At 43.5% G+C, this 18,502-nt stretch overlaps 2 protein-coding genes and 3 non-coding genes across 9 annotated transcripts in view; all 5 read left to right on the top strand.

The window, feature by feature from the left end:
- The window catches only part of LOC106583570 (paxillin), a 54,863-nt gene extending 45,042 nt beyond the window's left edge, over positions 1–9,821 (top strand). For all 4 annotated transcript variants that reach the window (XM_014167924.3, XM_014167926.3, XM_014167925.3 and 1 more), the window contains exons 7-11: positions 2,283–2,441; positions 3,172–3,345; positions 4,334–4,415; positions 4,570–4,718; positions 4,985–9,821. In XM_014167924.3, coding sequence (XP_014023399.1) covers positions 2,283–2,441; positions 3,172–3,345; positions 4,334–4,415; positions 4,570–4,718; positions 4,985–5,251 — 831 coding nt within the window. In that variant the 3' untranslated portion in view covers positions 5,252–9,821. The remainder of the gene's footprint in view (positions 1–2,282; positions 2,442–3,171; positions 3,346–4,333; positions 4,416–4,569; positions 4,719–4,984) is intronic.
- A 2,728-nt stretch (positions 9,822–12,549) lies between these two features.
- On the top strand, positions 12,550–16,648 carry LOC106583574 (large ribosomal subunit protein uL10). 2 transcript variants are annotated; one of them, XM_014167939.3, is made up of 8 exons: positions 12,550–12,681; positions 13,034–13,142; positions 13,469–13,644; positions 13,926–14,013; positions 14,512–14,658; positions 15,135–15,320; positions 15,800–15,940; positions 16,411–16,648. In XM_014167939.3, exons 2-8 carry the CDS (start codon positions 13,089–13,091, stop codon positions 16,564–16,566), a joined length of 948 nt encoding a protein of 315 aa, XP_014023414.1. In that variant the 5' UTR covers positions 12,550–12,681; positions 13,034–13,088; the 3' UTR covers positions 16,567–16,648. The 2 variants fall into 2 exon arrangements, with proteins under 2 accessions (XP_014023414.1, XP_014023415.1); XM_014167940.3 differs by lacking the exon at positions 12,550–12,681 and adding an exon at positions 12,689–12,712.
- On the top strand, positions 14,255–14,383 carry LOC123729737 (small nucleolar RNA SNORA63). The gene has a single exon (XR_006761445.1). It is a non-coding gene; the product is annotated as a small nucleolar RNA SNORA63 (small nucleolar RNA).
- Positions 14,780–14,924, top strand: LOC123729736 (small nucleolar RNA SNORD15). Its single transcript, XR_006761444.1, has one exon. It is a non-coding gene; the product is annotated as a small nucleolar RNA SNORD15 (small nucleolar RNA).
- Positions 16,203–16,331, top strand: LOC123729739 (small nucleolar RNA SNORA63). Its single transcript, XR_006761446.1, has one exon. It is a non-coding gene; the product is annotated as a small nucleolar RNA SNORA63 (small nucleolar RNA).
- Positions 16,649–18,502: the final 1,854 nt, after the last annotated feature.

Below are 18,502 nucleotides of genomic sequence, written 5' to 3'. Positions count from 1 at the left end.
ACATGCAGGTGGCGTAGAGCAGGTTTATATGGGCCTTTGGAACCATGTTTCAGGAGCTACTTTTATGGACATTAGCAGGACTTGCTGCTTCTCTACAGTGACAGTACTGCAAGAGTCAAAGACCATCGGTTTTGCTGCTTGCATTTTACGTCTGCCTGTGTATTGCATTAGATTTTCTAGTTTGTTTTGCACATTGTGTCAGTTTTTGCATTCAGAAGAATGGCCATTTGCCAGAATGGCCAGGTGTGAAATGGACTGCCTCGAAAAAGAGTGGAATTGAGTCGAGTGCCCTTTGACTTTCACGATCAGCCTGTTTGTGCAAATGGGCCTTGCTTGAAGGACTGTGCTTCCTGGTGTTTTTCGTGTCTGGTATGGGGAAGCCACACCCAGCCCCACCCTCCTTTTACCAAACTCTGTAGCTCTAGTTGATTATTCGCCGCACCAAAGATGCCCAATGTGCACCCCATGTACCGAGACGGGCAGTTGAGGTGTAAACTGGATCCTGTCATCTTCACCAAGAGCAGTTCCCAGGACCGCCTCATCACAGAGCTGCAGGGGAAGCTGGGAATCGAACACCCCGTTGAGCACCGACGTAAGCAGAAGTCAGACGACTCGCTCACTGAAGGGGTCATCGTCACGCAGCGTGCGCAGGATGATGGGACCTCGCCGATGGTGGACAAGGTACAGAGAGGTGGCCGCAGCCAGTGTTAAGTCATCTCACTGGGCCACATTTGGACCTGCAGAGCAATACAGCACCTTCCAGTAGCTTGTTTCTTGATTGGTGCTGTTCTTTTAGAGTAACTTTACCAAGGCCATTTTCTATACCGCACATATGGACTATGACTAGCGAACAGTTTCTCAACCATATTCTTCTGTAACCACCTGTTGAGAATTCATGTTTCCTTTGCACCACCTGAGGCTTTCTATTTCCTGTGGTTTAATTTGACTCATCTTTGACGTCTCTCTCCTCCTGCTCTCTGTCTCTGTCCACACCCAGATCATCATTCCTCCTGACTCGCCTGTCCGTCAGAGAAAAGTCATCCCCCCTCCGCAGTCCCATCTGGTGCCCAAAAATCCACCCCCTGACAAGCAGACCCCTCTGCCGCTGCCTCCTCCCCTACCCCATCCCCCTCTCTCCCTTCCATTCCCTTCACCCCCAACCTGTGGAGTGTCAGCTCACACCTCCCTGGACGCTGACCCACAGAGAGCCCACCCCTCCACCCAGGGAACCTAACCCTAATCTGGTGCATGACAGCACAGTTCCCACCTCCCAGAGGACTTCCCTCAATGGTTCTCCACCATAGGCATTGCAAACCTGACTTTTGACTGTTTAACTTCACAAGACTTTTTAATCAAGCCCTAACAGATATGAACAAGTTGAAATAACTTGACTCATGAATTAGGTGACTGCGTAGTCTTCTGTTAAGATACTGATATTACCACTATGATATACAACTACGTCTCTTGATATTTTTTCCAGTCAGTCCCAATTCGTTCCATCCCTGTTCCCCTTTAACAAACACAAGGCCAGAAGCAAAGTTGGTATTTGATTTTACAAAGGTCTGTTGTTTACTGAGGGTTGCCTTTCGTTAGAGTGAAGTCTGCCTATTTTTTTCCCTTCGTGGAATGAGACTGGGTCAGACATTTCCAATGACCACACCATTGGAGAAGTGTAGTTCCCTCCTGCCTTGTTTCTGCCCATCAACAGCACACATTCAGTCTCACACTATCAATGGGCTCAATAGGTAGCCGATAAGCAGAGTTACTCTTGAACACGGTAGTCAGATTGAAGTGTCTCAGGGTTGGACTACAGTGCTCTGTTATGAAGGCATTATGTGATGAATCTTACATGTTCATTCTAGTCTGGAATGCAATGCCAGTGGCATTTTCCATTTCAGTCATTAAAAAAGAATGATTTCTGTTGGATGTCATGTAAACCCCAGGAGTTACTGCTGTGTCTATGGAGACACACATTCAATTAAAAAAAAAAAACATAATTTTACACCGAGGGGAAATTACTTCATAGGGGCAGATGTAATCAGGATAGTGTGGTGAAGAGAGACTCTTCTATGTATTAATTAGGTTTTCTGTGATAAATTGAACAGAACATGAATTGGGAAGGGAGCTCTATTTGGGCCACTGTGTTGTGTTCATGTGTCTTAGTGTTTGCGTGTGTGGTTATATTGTCTGTGTATGTGTTAGCGTATGAGGTTATTGTCTGTGTGTTTCTGTGCATCTGTTTCTTTCTCTGAGATGTCTTTCTGTGTGTCACCCGTCCACAGATCCTGGCCCAGGGGAAGAGCTCACCCACGGCTCCCCCCAAACAGGCTAACAAGCTGGACAACATGCTGGGCAGCCTCCAGTCAGACCTCCATAAACTGGGCGTCCAGACTGTGGCCAAGGGAGTTTGTGGGGCCTGCAACAAGCCCATTGTTGGACAGGTAACTTTACACACACACACACACAAACATACAGAGGCCACATTCATGCAGAACACATACCGGCTGCATGCACACACTCACACTTATATGCACACACACTCGCATTCAACTTTACTGAGCTTATTACATACGTTTTCTGGTCCCTTTTGAATGTATTTCATGTTTCTGGGGTTGTTTTTTATCTTTTGGATATCCTAAGTCCATGTAGGTGTGAATGTGGTCATGATTAGATTGATTGATATACCCTGTTGTCCTGAGCTGCTTATATAGCTTGCATGGTTTGCATTCTCCAATACAATCAATTTTAGCTCCTAATGGAAATTAAGTTAAGTACTTCCAGAATAGAAAGGTAATTGTTCCACACAGAGCTGAGTCTGAACTGGAGAAACACACTGTTAGCCGATGTAAATCAATCATGCATTGATGTCAATGGGACATTGGCATGGGAAACTGAGTTCAGGTCATACATACATCTCAGGTTAGGATTCACCCCTGGGCCCATACTCATAAAAACTCAAAGTAAGAGTGCTGATCTAGGATCAGTGTCTCCTTTTAGAACATAATGATTAAGATTACATGGATGGGGGGGACCTGATCCTAGATCAACACTCCTACTAGACAGTTTATTAATACAAGCGCAGATTCACTAAGTCCAGTAATTCAATTCAGGTTGGGGCTGCTAGATTAGATTGTAAGTGTCTGTCTTTTGCCCTCTCCTCCCTGTGCCCAGGTGGTGACCGCCATGGGGCGCACATGGCACCCAGAGCACTTTGTGTGTACCCACTGTCAGGAGGAGATCGGCTCCAGGAACTTCTTTGAGCGGGACGGAGCGCCTTACTGTGAGAAGGACTACCATAACCTGTTCTCCCCACGCTGCCACTACTGTAACGGACCTATCCTGGACGTTAGTATTACACACACAGAAACAAATGCACGCAAACACCCCACTGCTGCTGTTACTACTGCAACGGACCGATACTGGACTTAAGTATTACACACACACACGATGCCACTCTGAATCCCACAGACCATCTTTGAGCCATATTTTCCACACACCATCTCTGTTTTTCATTTGTGTGTCCTGTCTCACTCCACACATCAACACTCACTCATATTCTTGCGCTGACACACCGCACACATGCAAGCAAGCATGCTCACACACACACTGCCTGGGGTGAGGCACCACAGCAGAAACAGGGAAGAGGAGAGCGACTGAACTTTCACCTCAGGATAGGCCAGATGATTCACAGTGGTGACAAGCTTTCTCATTGGTCCTGTGTGGTGTATTCATATCACTCCCTTTTCTCCCCTTTCGATTACTGTCTCCCTCTCTCTTCTGACATGCTACTCTCTCCTCACTAGATCACAGGGCTCTATGCTACTCTGTCCTCACTAGATCACAGGGCTCTATGCTACTCTGTCCTCACTAGATCACAGGGCTCTATGCTACTCTGTCCTCACTCGAACACAGGGCTCTATGCTACTCTGTCCTCACTAGATCACAGGGCTCTATGCTACTCTCTCCTCACTAGATCACAGGGCTCTATGCTACTCTGTCCTCACTAGATCACAGGGCTCTATGCTACTCTGTCCTCACTCGAACACAGGGCTCTATGCTACTCTGTCCTCACTAGATCACAGGGCTCTATGCTACTCTCTCCTCACTAGATCACAGGGCTCTATGCTACTCTGTCCTCACTAGATCACAGGGCTCTGCTACTCTGTCCTCACTAGATCACAGGGCTCTATGCTACTCTGTCCTCACTCGAACACAGGGCTCTATGCTACTCTGTCCTCAGCAGTGCTGCCATCTGCTGGCTATAGACAAAATGGTCAAAATACTTACAAATATGATATGAATTCAATATGCTAACTGCATTTGTCCCCTACAGAAAGTGGTGACGGCACTGGACAGGAACTGGCATCCGGAACACTTCTTCTGTGCTCAGTGTGGAGCTTTCTTTGGCCCAGAGGGTAAGCTACCCCCCTTTATCTCTCCCTTCTCCCTTCTCTATTCTTCTTTATGTCTCGCTTCTCTTCCCCTCTCTTTTTCCCTTCTCCTTTCTCTCTGTCCTCTCCTCTCGCTCTGTCGTCTTAAGGCAATGTCTTTCTCTGCTCCCCCCTACAGGCTTCCATGAGAAGGATGGGAAGGCATATTGTCGAAAGGACTACTTTGACATGTTTGCGCCCAAATGTGGAGGCTGTACCCGCGCCATCCTGGAGAACTACATATCAGCCCTCAACTCCCTCTGGCACCCTGAGTGTTTTGTCTGCAGGGTAAGTGGGTGTGTGCTGTGGTGCTATTCTAAGCTTATTATCCCTCATTTACATATGGTGAGACATACAGTAACTTTCATACAGTTCTTGAAACAGATTTTATTTTTTTCTCCAGCACCTTCACCAATCGGTTTTGGGTGTGGTTAGATTCTACCTATTATATACAGTTCTTTAGGTATTTCCAAAAGCAGTAAAGAAAGCCTTGATTGCCTCAGCCATTTTGTGTGAACCTCCTTCCCTTTTCTTCCCACCTCTGTGCATTACAGGAGTGCTTCACCCCCTTTGTGAACGGGAGCTTCTTTGAGCACGAGGGCCAGCCCTACTGCGAGGGCCACTACCATGAGCGCCGCGGGTCCCTCTGCTCGGGCTGCCAAAAGCCCATCACAGGCCGCTGCATCACAGCAATGGCCAAGAAGTTCCACCCCGAGCACTTTGTCTGTGCCTTCTGCCTCAAGCAGCTCAACAAGGGCACCTTCAAAGAGCAGAATGACAAGCCCTACTGCCAGGGCTGCTTCATCAAGCTCTTCAGCTAGGGAGCTAGCCTCCCCCGGCCTGTTTGTGTGTGTGTGTGTACGCGCTTGTGCGTGTGTACAGCTGTGTGCGCGTTGTGTTCCAAATCTCTACTGTTCTGCCCTAAGTGTGCACTTGCTCACTTCCCTTCATGAATTTAAAAGGAATTGACAGGTGTAAGAAATATGGTGGAAACTCCAGCCCAGTTCTATCCCAATCCAATGCTTTTTAAATGTGTGGGAAGGAGTACGCAGGTGCACACTTCAGAGAAAAAGAAGAGAATCGGGCCACCGTGTGAGTGTGTAGGCTGGGATAGAAGGCCGTCAGTGGCTATGATGAGGAAGCAGAGATGTTCCTTACTGTGCATGTAGCTGAGATAAGCCTGGCCATTAAACACCACAGCTCTCCCTACAGGTGCCTATTTGGAGGAGTTGGAGGGATGATTCCAAAATATATTTTTGTAGTTGCAAAACTCTATCTGTGAAATTGCAAATACATGCCTATAAACTGTCTCTTGATCTAAAACACACACAGTAAGATTTTTAACTCGAGAAGAAGAAAAGCTTTCTGGTCTCTCCCTCCTTCCTTTCTCTTTACTTCTCTAAGACCAGTTCAAACACTTGGTGCTCATTCTCAACTCAATCATAGATCCCTCTCTGCAACCCTCATGGGGGCATTTTACAGCCTGGTATGGCCAAGATAAGTGTCCTATTTTTGTACCCTTTTTTCCTATGGAAACATTCATATACTTACGAGGACTGCTCAGCAACAGATTTAGTAGATACATATTCCTTTTCCTTGTTTGCATAATTTTCTTTAACTGAAGTGTGTTTGTACAAAATAAGACACACATTGTTTTAAGAGGCGCGCACACACACAAGACTACTGCTCTTTTTGTGCTATGGACTCTCCATTTCTAATTTCAGTACTTCAGTCTTTGCTTCACCGATTCTCATATTAATTCTCATTCATGTAAATCTGATTTCAAAAGGACGTACATTTACATTTTTTTACATTTAAGTCATTTAGCAGACGCTCTTATCCAGAGCGACTTACAAATTGGACATTTGAATATTGTCTTGCCCTTTAGGTGGACAGAGTGTGGGGGTGTTTGGGTCATTTTGAGTACCGCACCTCTTCATCTCAGAGGAACAATTCTCATCCCCCACTTTCCATTAGCTTTGGGTAGGGAGGCATCTCTTAGCCTGGCAACCAAACTGAGCACAGTGTTCTTCAGTCTGGTGTAACCAGGCTAGTTTTTCTTTCTATGAGGAAAATACTGGAGCATGTTGATTTGAAACAGAACATGTTAATTGTGCATTGTACCTTTTTATTTGCTACTGTATTCGTCCACACATTTAGCCAAGTTTTAAAATTAATTAATTCCGAGTGAATGGGGAGTGCATTTCTTGGGGCAATGTTTTGCTGTAAATTTGGCTACTGACAATGTGTGTGTTTTCCCTCAGTTACTTAAAGACAAAGCAATACAGATGGGCTTGGTCCTTTTAATGTATTTGCTGCCAATTGCTAATACAATCACAACATTTTAGCAAAATATGGTTTAGTGACATGGCGTAGTGTTGTCACTCTTTAGCTCACACTGATATGCAAAGAGCTGGCTCTATGGGCATATATATAAATGGACCCTTTTTATATATATAGATATATATCTATCTATATCACACACACACAGTTGAAGTTGGAAGTTTACATGCACAAGTCCTGACATTTAATCCAAGTAAATATTCCCTGTTTTAGGTCAGTTAGGATCACAACTTTATTTTAAGAATGTGAAATGTCAGAATAATAGCAGAGAGAATGATTTATTTCATCACATTCTCAGTGGGTCAGATGTTTACATACTAATTGAGTGTATTTGGTAGCATTGCATTTAAATTGTTTAACTTGGGTCAAACATTTCAGGTAGCCTTCCACAAGCTTCCCACAATAAGTAGGGTACATTTTGGCCATTCCTCCTGACAGAGCTGGTGTAACTGAGTCAGGTTTGTAGGCCTCCTTGCTCGCACACGCTTTTTCAGTTCTGCACACAATTTTTTTTAATGGGATTAAGGACAGGGCTTTGTGATGACCACTCCAATACCTGGACTTTGTTGTCCTTAAGCCATTTTGCCACAACTTTGTAAGTATGCTTGGGGTCATTGTCTATTTGGAAGACCCATTTCTGACCAAGCTTTAACTTCCTGACTGATGTCTTGAGATGTTGCTTCAATATATCCACGTAATTTTCCTGCCTCATGATGCAATCTATTTTGTGAAGTGCACCAGTCCCTCCTGCAGCAAAGCACCCCCACAACATGATGCTGGCACCCCCGTGCTTCACGGTTGGGATGGTGTTCTTCAGCTTGCAAGCGTCCCCCTTTTTCCTCCAAACATAACGATGGTCATTAGACCAAACGGGTCTATTTTTGTTTCATCAGACCAGAGGACATTTCTCCAAAAGGTACGATCTTTGTCCCCATGTGCAGTTGCAAACCGTAGTCTGGCTTTTTTATGGCAGTAACTTCTTCCTTGCTGAGCGGCCTTTCAGGTTATGTCAAAATAGGACTTGTTTTAATGTGGAAATGGATACTTTTGTACCTGTTTCCTCCAGCATCTTCACAAAGTCCTTTGCTGTTGTACTGGGCTTGATTTGCACTTTTCGCAGCAAAGTACGTTCATCTCTAGGAGACAGAACGCGTCCCCTTCCTGAGCGGTATGACGGTTGCGTGGTCCTATGGTGTTTATACTTGCGTACTATTGTTTGTACAGATGAACGTGGTACCTTCAGGCATTTGGAAATTACTCCCAAGGATGAACCAGACATGTGGTCTACAATTTATTTTCTGAGGTCTTGGCTGATTTCTTTTGATTTTCCCATGATTTCAAGCAAAGAGGCACTGAGTTTGAAGGTAGGCCTTGACATACATCCACAGGTACACCTCCAATTGACTCAAATGATGTCAATTAGCCTATCAGAAACTTCTAAAGCCATGACATCATTTTCTGGAATTTTCCAAGCTGTTTAAAGGCGCAGTCAACTTAGTGTATGTAAACTTCTGACCCACTGGAATTGTGATTAAGTGAAATGATGATGAAATGTCTGTAAACAATTGTTGGAAAAATTACTTGTGTCATGCACGAAGTAGATGTCCTAACCGACTTGCCAATACTATAGTTTGTTAACAAGAAATTGGTGGAGTAGTTGAAAAACGAGTTTTAATGACTCCAACCTAAGTGGATGTAGACTTCCGACTTCAACTGTATGTATATACACACACACACACACACACACACACAGTTGGGTTTCAGGCAACAGGGAAATGTGTTATGGACTGGGGAGGCATGCCATCCCCAAAACCTTTTGCGAACAACCCTGGGTTCCTGTGACGTCCTCAGTCACATGGTAATCTGAACACACATTGATCTGAAGTCAGTACCTGGTCTGATTACCAAATTACACCCTATTCCCTATAAAGTGTACTGCTTTTGACCAGGGCCCATAGGGCTCTTGTTAAAAGAAGTTCACTATATAGGTATTAAGGTGCCGTTTGGGGCGCGGGCCTATCAGGGTTGGGGAGTAACTGGTTACATGTAATCTGATTACAAATAAACTCATTGCATTACCAGCAAAACTATTGTAATCAGATTACAGATTATTTTGAAAAACTAGATTACTTCTTGGTTTACGTTCAATTCAGAAAGGATGTTTGCAGGGAAAAAATACCTTATGACACCTTGTTTTCTTGATGACATTCAATTCAGCATTGAAAAAATACACTAATTTAAGCTAGTTTCACCTGAGCGAGTCTGAAACCACTATGATGATACACCAGATGCATTTGATGGATCCTTTTTGTCTTATTCTAATGCCTCTTAAAGGCCCAGTGCAGTCAAATGTGATTTTGTTTTGTTTTTATATATATTTCCACACGGAGGTTGGAATAATACTGTGACTTTTTAGGGTAAGAGCTGTTTGAAAAACAGATGGTAAATGAGTTAATAGACCAATAAGAGTTCCAAACATCACTCCATCACTGCCATCACTTTCCCCTCCATACTGAGACCACTCCAAACAGTCCTACCAAAAGTCTTGCTTGACAAATTGCTCTTTGCTAAGAAGCTATTTTGGTTTCTTTTTGACCATTTGAATTGAAAACAATCACAATAAGGTACTTAATTGTTACCCAAAAAAAGATTTGATATTGAGAACTTCTGCGTTGGACATTTTTAAGGGGAACGTAATCCGAAAGTAGGGCAAATCAGATTATGTAACGGAGTTTGGGTAATCCAAAATGTACATTACTGATTACAATTTTGGACAGGTAACTAAGTATCTAATGGATTACATTTAGAAAGTAACCTACCCAACCAGTCAATAATGGCACCTAGATCTCTTTGTAACCTGATCTCAAATAACTGCAATCGGGCAGGTTTGAGTGCTTGTTTTTGTTGGTAATTGATATACTTATTTAATCATCCGCTGTTATTATTTTTTTCAAGTGACCTTCAAATGGTTCATATTTTAGTCATTGAAGAAGAGATTTTATCTTTACACATGTTGCTTATTTTTATGCTAAATCATTTTAAAGGGTTTCCACACCAGTTGTCATCCCTTGGCACGTTGTGTGTGTGTGTGTGTGTGTGTGTGTGTGTGTGTATGTATGTATGTATGTATGTATGTATGTATGATATATATATATATATAACACACACACACACTTTTAATTTCTGAACACTTTGAAAGAATGAAGATATTTGTGCTAATGCCTAATTTTCAATGCAATGTCTTTAACACTGAGTTACAGTGAGCTCAAAGCATTGGGACAGTGACACATTTGTTGTTTTAGCTCTGTACTTCAGCTCTTTGCTACAATGACTGAGGTTAAAGTGCAGACTGTCAGCTTTAATTTGAGGGTATTTTCATCCATATCGGATGAACCGTTTAGAAATTACACCACTTTCTGTTCATAGAGGACCGAAAGTATTGGAACAAATTTACTTATGTGTATTAAAGTAGTCAAGTTTCATATTTGGTCCCATTTTCCTAGCACACAATAATTACATGTATTATGTCATTTTGGAGTCACTTTTATTGTAAGAATAGAATGTTTCTAAACACTTCTACATTAATGTGGATGCTACCATGATTATGGATAATCCTGAATGAATTGTGAATAATGATAAGTGAGGAAGTTAGAGGCATGAATATCATACCCCCCCCCAAAAAAAATTCTGACCTCCCCTGTTATTGTATTGTGGGTATGATATTTGTGCGTCTAACTTTCTCACTCATCATTATTTGCGATTCATTCAGGATTAAATGTAATCATGGTAGCATCCACATTAATGTAGAAGTGTTTAGAAACATTATATTCTTATTTACAATTAAAGTGACTCCAAAATGACACTACATTTTGTGCCCAAAAGAAATGTATGGTAAATAATCTCAAACGCAACCAAAACAATCAGCAAATGCATCCAACAAAGTTGTAGTCATACACTTGATGTAATCATTGGATGCTAGGAATACCCTAAAATTAAAGCTGACAGTCTGCACTTTAGCCTCAGTCATTGTATCAATTCAAATCTAAAGTGCTGGAGTACAGAGCCAAAACAACAACAAATGTGTCACTGTCCCAATACTTTTGGAGCTCACTGTATATGGTGGACTTCGATGTCCTTGCTGCGATAGGATTGGTGAAGCCTTTATGATGGAGCAGAACAACAATTGCTGCACCAGCCAGTGTCCTGGATTGCATCTCAAACAATTAGTGGCTTCCTCTTCTCATCTAATTTCTTCCATATGCACTGATGTGAAAGTACTGGACAAGCGAAAGCAAACACCTGGAATACAACCTTAATATTGCTGTCACTCAGCCAATAGCTTACAATGAAGTGTAAATGAAGAAGAGACAAATAGGGAAGCCATTTTAGACTTCAGATGCACCTCTGGGTTTTGGGGGTCAGCAAAAGAGGGGCAAACAATGAGGATTGCCTCACAGCACAGTATAGTCCGCAGTTGCTGTAAAATTACTACATGTTGCTTTTGGGTGAAACTTTGGGTCTGCCCTCCTCAGGCTGGGATGCCATTTCTGATGTGTTTGGAAAGGTTTGGTTTCTTTAACCCCCTGAAGACGTGGGGTTTTTAAGCACTTTCAGTCTTGCTGTGCCATAGATTCCTTGAGTTTCTCTAGTAGTGCAACTGGGTTGACATGAACATAGCCTGGTTATTGAGGAAATGCTGCTAATGTAATATTCTAAATGAATTTTGAAATGTATAGACAGGTGTAACAGAAGTAGGGTTTATAGTTCTTCTTATTGACTCTACTTTAAGTCAGACTCTCTTTCTATGACAGTAAATCCTAAATTGTTCAGTGAATTATCAAGTTAGTGTGCCAAATAATGTATCAAGCGCTGTGAAATATTACTCTGGTAGCCTTTTATTGCCGTGCTTTGGAGACGCAGACAATGATGACTGGTGTAAGTGCTGCCAGAGTGCCTGAATCTAGTCCTGGACAGTTACACTTCAACATTGAACGAGTTCCTCAAATTACTGGAAAGAGTAGATTTCTTGAGAGTAGCTATGGCCTCAGGTTTAGGCACCATCCCAAATGTTGGAATGGAACTGGGCCCCTTTAAAGAGAGGCTTGTGCGCATGTTTGCTTTGATGTAACTCTAGGCCCTTCAAAGTACTATTTTCACCCTGTGTAAATTATCAGGGATTGTAATTGTTTTCTTTTATCTACATTTATTCGCTTTAGTTCACTGCTCTCTCTGAAGTCTCGGAAATTCCAGACCTATGTGGGGGGCAACCTGTCTGATTAGGGAGTCTACTCTCTGCCTTTTATTGGAAAGTCAGCCTTTTTACTTTAATCATTTCATCCCTTTAGTTCCCTTCAGATAAATTATTCCCCCCCCCCCCCCCCCCCCCCCCCCCATACCATATGTAATTGTTTTTTTACTTTCCCTCTCACCTTTTTTATTTCCCAATGTACTGTCGTTTTCTGGGATAGCTATGTGGTACCTGATTGCTGATACATTTTAATGAAATGTGATGGATGCCAATAAATACATTTTATTTCGGACACTGTCATTGATTTTGTCTCAATTACACAAGACACACACATTGAATGCTCAGAGCTTACACTATAAGCAAATGGGTATGGATGGATCTTTTAGTTTTATTTTATCATTTGCGCCATCTATTTTTCTTTTGATCTTGACAAACTCCCGTAACCATTCATCTGCGTTCAGTGCTGGCTCCGCATCAGTATGGACAGGACCATAAAACGAATGCACCCAGAGTCAGCAACCGACAAATGAGTGACACAGATGGTGACCAATCATGTCTGTGGAACAGAGTCGTCGTAATAATTTGTGATTGGCTGTTTGTGCAGTATATTATTTTTTCGCTTCCTGTTTCGTTCTTTCTTTCACGCGTCCTTACTGCGAGGTAAGGGATTTTCACCGGCTTGAGTCTTCATGTACGAGTACACGATAAAATGTGTTTTGTTATATTGGTTGAAAAATAATGTATTTGTTTTACAATAAACTACAGTACTATGGTAATATGGAAACATAATTATGTTGAGTTATTCTTAGTTTATTTTCTATTTTGTCTGTGCGGCCTCCTTGGCACGGTGATTACCGCCATGTGCCACCATTATTTCTGTAACATTTCAGCTGACGTTAACTTGTTACTAATATACTGGTTCATCATAAAGCCACGTACATGTATACAAGTCGTAAGTTACTATGTTACTAGTTACCGATGGGTGTCTAAAATCATATTTTATTTCCTTTAGATAATTTACTGTCTTTAAACCAGCTGTTAAAGCGATCCTTCGAAGCACTGCAAAGATGCCGAGGGAAGACAGGACCACGTGGAAGTCCAACTATTTTATGAAAATCATCGTAGGTTGACATAACACTTGACTTTGAGAACAATGATGCTTGGAAGTATAGAACCCCATCTTATGATTGGCCATTGACAAAGCAGGATAAGTTACAGTGCAGTTTGTTCAGTACTGCTCTCGTTTCCCCTGCACACATCAACTAGTTTCCTACATCCCTGTCTGTTTGCATCCCACAGCTGACAGGGATGCTTGGTCTCAGACACTTGCACAGTAGCGAACTGGATACATATTTTGCTTAGTCTTGCTTATACAATGGTAGAGGGTTTACATTTCCTCAAACTGAATTTAGAACTGCTTGTTTGACTGACTTGCTATTCTTTGCAGCAACTGCTGGATGACTACCCCAAATGCTTCATTGTGGGTGCAGACAATGTGGGCTCGAAGCAGATGCAGGCCATTCGTCTCTCTCTGCGTGGGAAGGCTGTGGTGCTCATGGGTAAAAACACCATGATGCGCAAAGCCATCCGTGGCCACCTGGAGAACAACCCTGCCCTGGAGAAGTAAGTTTTAAACTAACACATTTTGGTCTGAATGGCAAGGTGAAACTTTTTTTACATCTATTTAACTAGCCACTGATTTGGCTATTTGCAAAGCAGAGTAAGTTACAGTGCAGCTTGTTCTGCTCTGTCGTTCCCCCTGCACAACTTGTTTCCTGCTATTCCGGTCTGTCTGCTTCCCACGGCTTACAGGGACACTTGGTCTCAGACACTTTTTCTCAGTCTTGCTATTTGTGTCATTTGCGGTTTTATGTGCAATGTTGACATTGTTGCTGTCTTCACAGGTTGCTGCCCCACATCAAAGGAAATGTGGGCTTTGTCTTCACCAAGGAGGACCTGGCTGAGATCCGAGACATGCTGCTGGCCAACAAGGTTAATGTTCTTTCTGACCAGGCGCTGAGTTGGAACCTCTGGTCTTATGGTGAAATTGTCAACTTGGGGGGGGGGGGGGGGGGGGGGGGGTCCAAAATGCCACCCTATTTCCTTTGTAGAGCACTACTTTTGACCAGGTCACTATATAGGGGATATGCCATTTGGAACACATACAATATTATTAAATAGTAATAAATGGTAGAACCCTGTTTCTGGAGTCTGCTTAAAAGATGAAATAACGATGCAGGATAAGTTACAGTGCAGCTTGTTCAGTGCTGCTCTGTCGTTCCCCCTGCACATATCAACTAGTTTCCTACTATCCCTGTCTGTCTGCATCCCACGGCTGACAGGGACGCTTGGTCTCAAACATAATTTTCTGTTGAATTTGCTCAGTCTCATGGGCTGCATCATTTGGGATGTATCCATGGACTCCACTCTTTTGTTTGAATCGGAGCCATAGCTGGATTGTCCCCTAATGTCCAAACCTCTATCCCTCAGGTGCCAGCTGCTGCCCGTGCCGGCGCTATTGCCCCCTGTGACGTGACTGTGCCAGCCCAGAACACTGGGCTTGGTCCTGAGAAGACCTCCTTCTTCCAGGCCCTGGGCATCACCACCAAGATCTCCAGAGGAACCATTGAAATCCTGGTGAGGCGACTGCAGTCTAAGTCCTCAGGCAGTAGCTCAGCCAGTCTATGCTTAGTGGGCTCTACTTTAGACTAATGGGATAGTGGAATTACATTCAGTCATCCTCTAAATAAGAGGTGTTCTTCAGTGATGAGACGATGACGAGTCGGAACGGGACACAGTCTCTGCGGTCACTGGGTCAGGGTCACGTTCTGTGTCTCTGGGTTCAGCTCTCCAGGGCAGTGTGTCTTTTCAGTTGAAGACATTGAGGCATTTGTCTGAGAAGGGTTTACTGATTTGATCAAATATGTTGCTGGCTGAATAGATAACTTTGAGCATGTTGCTAGGCTTTGTTGTGTTCCATGTGTTTAATACACAAGTACTGATTTGTGTAGGGTTAGTATTGTAATGTTTTCTTCTCTAGAAAACAATGGGGCGTTTCTGAAAATGAAATCGACTGTAGACGAAGTGTCTCATCTCTTAATTTCTCCCTACAGAGCGATGTGATGCTCATCAAGCCTGGAGACAAGGTGGGAGCCAGTGAGGCCACGCTGCTCAACATGTTGAACATCTCGCCCTTTTCCTTCGGTCTGCTCATCCAGCAGGTGTATGATAACGGTAGTGTCTATAGCCCTGAGGTGCTCGACATTACTGAGGATGCTCTGCACGCCAGGTTCCTGGAGGTGAGGAAGCGTGTGCAACACTGCCTTGTAAAGATACTTTGAGTCCATGACCCAAAATCAATGTATTATTATTGATGCCTTGAATAGTAAATGAAACGGACTAAAATGTAGTACTGTGTCCCATTAAGTCTTAATTAGTTTCTCCTTAGTCTTGTCTCAATATTTTATGTTCTGAAAACAAGTGAAAATGATCCATTGAAAAGGACTGCAACACTCTAGCTGTCAAGTTAAGGAACATTTTCTCTTAGCTTTTGAGGAAGCAAGATAAGTTCCAGTGCAGCTTGTTCAGTACTGTTCTGTCGTTCCCCCTGCACACATCAACTAGTTTCCTACATCCCTGTCTGTCTGCATCCCACGGCTGACAGGGACGCTTGGTTTCAGACACAAATTTAGCAAATATGTATTGGAACAGCCAGACTTGAGTGAAGTGCTGAAAATCACGTTCATGCCTGTCCTGACCACAACTTGTCCTTTTTCAGGGTGTGAGGAACATCGCCAGTGTGTGTCTGGAGATCGGATACCCGACTCTGGCCTCCATCCCCCACACCATCATCAACGGATACAAGAGAGTCCTGGCTGTTGCCGTGGAGACTGACTACTCCTTCCCCCTGGCAGACAAGGTATGGCATCCCACCCACATTTGGACCACATGATATTTAAATGGATGACTGATCAAATGCTGGCCCAGTCCACAAACAAAACAAAACCTAGCTAAGTCTGAAAGAATTTATCAGTAATATAGTTGTAGTGCCACCTTGCACTACACCCTCTAGGTTAGGAATGTTCACATCGCTTATGCCTGTCAAATCCTTGATTGTCACATCTACATAGGGATAGGGGCCACAGTTTGATTCTTGAATAGGCCACAATTGAGTGTCCCAGCTGCAGGATAAGTTACAGTGCAGCTTGTTCAGTGCTGCTCTGTCGTTCCCCCTGCGCACAAAAACCTGTCTCCTACTATCCCTGTCTGTCTGCATCCCACGGCAGGCAGGGACGCTTGGTCTCAGACACCAGGTCATCCATTGGCACGTTATCTCCATAGATTTCTACATTTGAGTTAACTTTGCTTCTCTACCCCCTCTTTTCCCAGGTGAAGGATTACCTAGCTGACCCCACTGCCTTTGCTGTTGCTGCTCCTGTGGCTGTGGCCGAGACTGCCGCTGCCCCAGCCGCCGCTAAGGAGGAGGCCAAGGAGGAGTCTGAGGAGGGCTCGGACGACGACATGGGCTTTGGCCTATTCGACTAGAAGGCAGCCAACACTACTCTTATGGTTGCTGACCCAATTCAAGAAGATCATTGAATGTAATAAAAATCTCCAGAAAATCAAACCACTTTTGTGTTCATGTTTTAGCCAAGTGGCTGGGTGTAAAGTCATGTTTTGGGCCACAACCTAATTGGTATGGAACACTGAATGAGGTTCTAGTCAGGTCAGGCTGTTCAATATGCGGTAAAAGAAAAACATCAACCCCTACCTCTTCAGAGTATCCTGATCCGAAAGAAAGGCAGGGAAGTTTGTAACCTGTGACAAAGCAAAGATCGAGTTTTCAAAATTCCTGAAAATATGTAAACTACCCAAGAATATAGATGTCAATGAGTAAAGAAATTAAACATGCCATTGGGTAGAGTTACAATTGCCAGGATTATGCAGAGGATGAATGAAGTTCGGAAACTAGACTAGTTAACCTCAGTCCTGCATGTGTGCATAATGTGTTTATTTGAACTGCTAGCCCCTTAGTTTCTCCCTCAGCCAGTGATATATATATATATATATATAGGGTTGCTTGAAAGGGTAAGAGATTTTTTTATTTAACCAGGTAAGCTAGTTGAGAACAAGTTCTCATTAACAACTGCGACCTGGCCAAGATAAAGCAAAGCACTGCGACAGAAACAACACAGCGTTACATGGAATAAACAAGTATACAGTCAACACAATAGAAAAAAAAGAGTATATACAGTGTGTGCAAATGGCATGAGGAGGTATGGCAATAAATAGGCCGTAGTAGCAAAGTAATTACAATTCAGCAGATTAACACTGGAGTGATAGATGAGCAGATGGTGTGTGAGTAGTGATACTGGTGTGCAAAAGAGCAGCCAAGTCAAAAACAATATGGGGATGAGGTAGGTAGATTGGGTGGGCTATTTCCAGATGGACTATGTACAGCTGCAGTGATCGGTTAGCTGCTCAAATAGCTGATGTTTAAAGTTAGTGAGGGAAATGTAAGTCTCCAGCTTCAGCGATTTTTGCAATTCGTTCCAGTCACTGGCAGCAGAGAACTGGAAGGAAAGGAGGCCAAAGAGGTGTTGGCTTTGGGGATGACCAGTGAGATATACCGGCTGGAGCGCGTGCTACGGGTGGGTGTTGTTATCGTGACCAGTGAGCTGAGATAAGGCAGAGCTTTACCTAGCATAGACTTGTAGATGACCTGGAGCCAGTGGGTGTGGCGATGAATATGTAGCGAGGGCCAGCCGACTAGAGCATACAGGTCGCAGTGGTGGGTGGTATAAGGCGCTTTGGTAACAAAACGGATGGCACTGTGATAGACTGCATCCAATTTGCGGAGTAGAGTATTGGAAGCTATTTTGTAGATGACATCGCCAAAGTTGAGGATCAGTAGGATAGTCAGTTTTACTAGGGTAAGTTTGGTGGTGTGAGTGAAGGAGGCTTTGTTGCGAAATAGAAAGCCGATTCTAGATTTGATTTTGGATTGGAGATGTTTGAAATGAGTCTGGAAGGAGAGTTTACAGTCTAACCAGACACCTAGGTATTTGTAGTTGTCCACGTATTCTAGGTCAGAACCGTCCAGAGTAGTGATGCTAGTCGGGCGGGCGGGTGTGGGCAGTGAACGGTTGAAAAGCATGCATTTGGTTTTGCTAGCGTTTAAGAGCAGTTAGAGGCCACGGAAGGAGTCTTGTATGGCATTGAAGCTCGTTTGGAGGTTAGTTAACACAGTGTCCAAAGAAGGGCCAGATGTATACAGAATAGTGTCATCTGCATAGAGGTGGATCAGGGAATCACCCGCAGCAAGAGCGACATCATTGATATATACAGAGAAAAGAGTCGGCCCGAGAATTGAACCCTGTGGTACCCCCATAGAGACTGCCAGAGGTCCGGACAAAAGGCTCTCTGATTTGACACACTGAACTCTATCTGAGAAGTAATTGGTGAACCAGGCGAGGCAGTC

This window comes from Salmo salar, chromosome 22 (assembly GCF_965601325.2).
Source record: "Salmo salar chromosome 22, fSalSal1, whole genome shotgun sequence".
NCBI lineage: Eukaryota > Metazoa > Chordata > Actinopteri > Salmoniformes > Salmonidae > Salmo > Salmo salar.
Note: the sequence above shows the minus strand (reverse complement) of the source record. Positions and strands in the feature narration are given on the sequence as shown.

What these genes read in the sequence shown, in the direction of transcription:
- LOC106583574 (XM_014167939.3), top strand. Translation starts at nt 13,089, where the DNA reads ATGCCGAGGGAAGACAGGACCACGTGGAAGTCCAACTATTTTATGAAA. An exon ending in AACAACCCTGCCCTGGAGAA is followed by an intron (nt 13,645 to 13,925) that starts GTAAGTTTTAAA and finishes CTGTCTTCACAG; the next exon opens with GTTGCTGCCCCACATCAAAG. An exon ending in ACATGCTGCTGGCCAACAAG is followed by an intron (nt 14,014 to 14,511) that starts GTTAATGTTCTT and finishes TCTATCCCTCAG; the next exon opens with GTGCCAGCTGCTGCCCGTGC.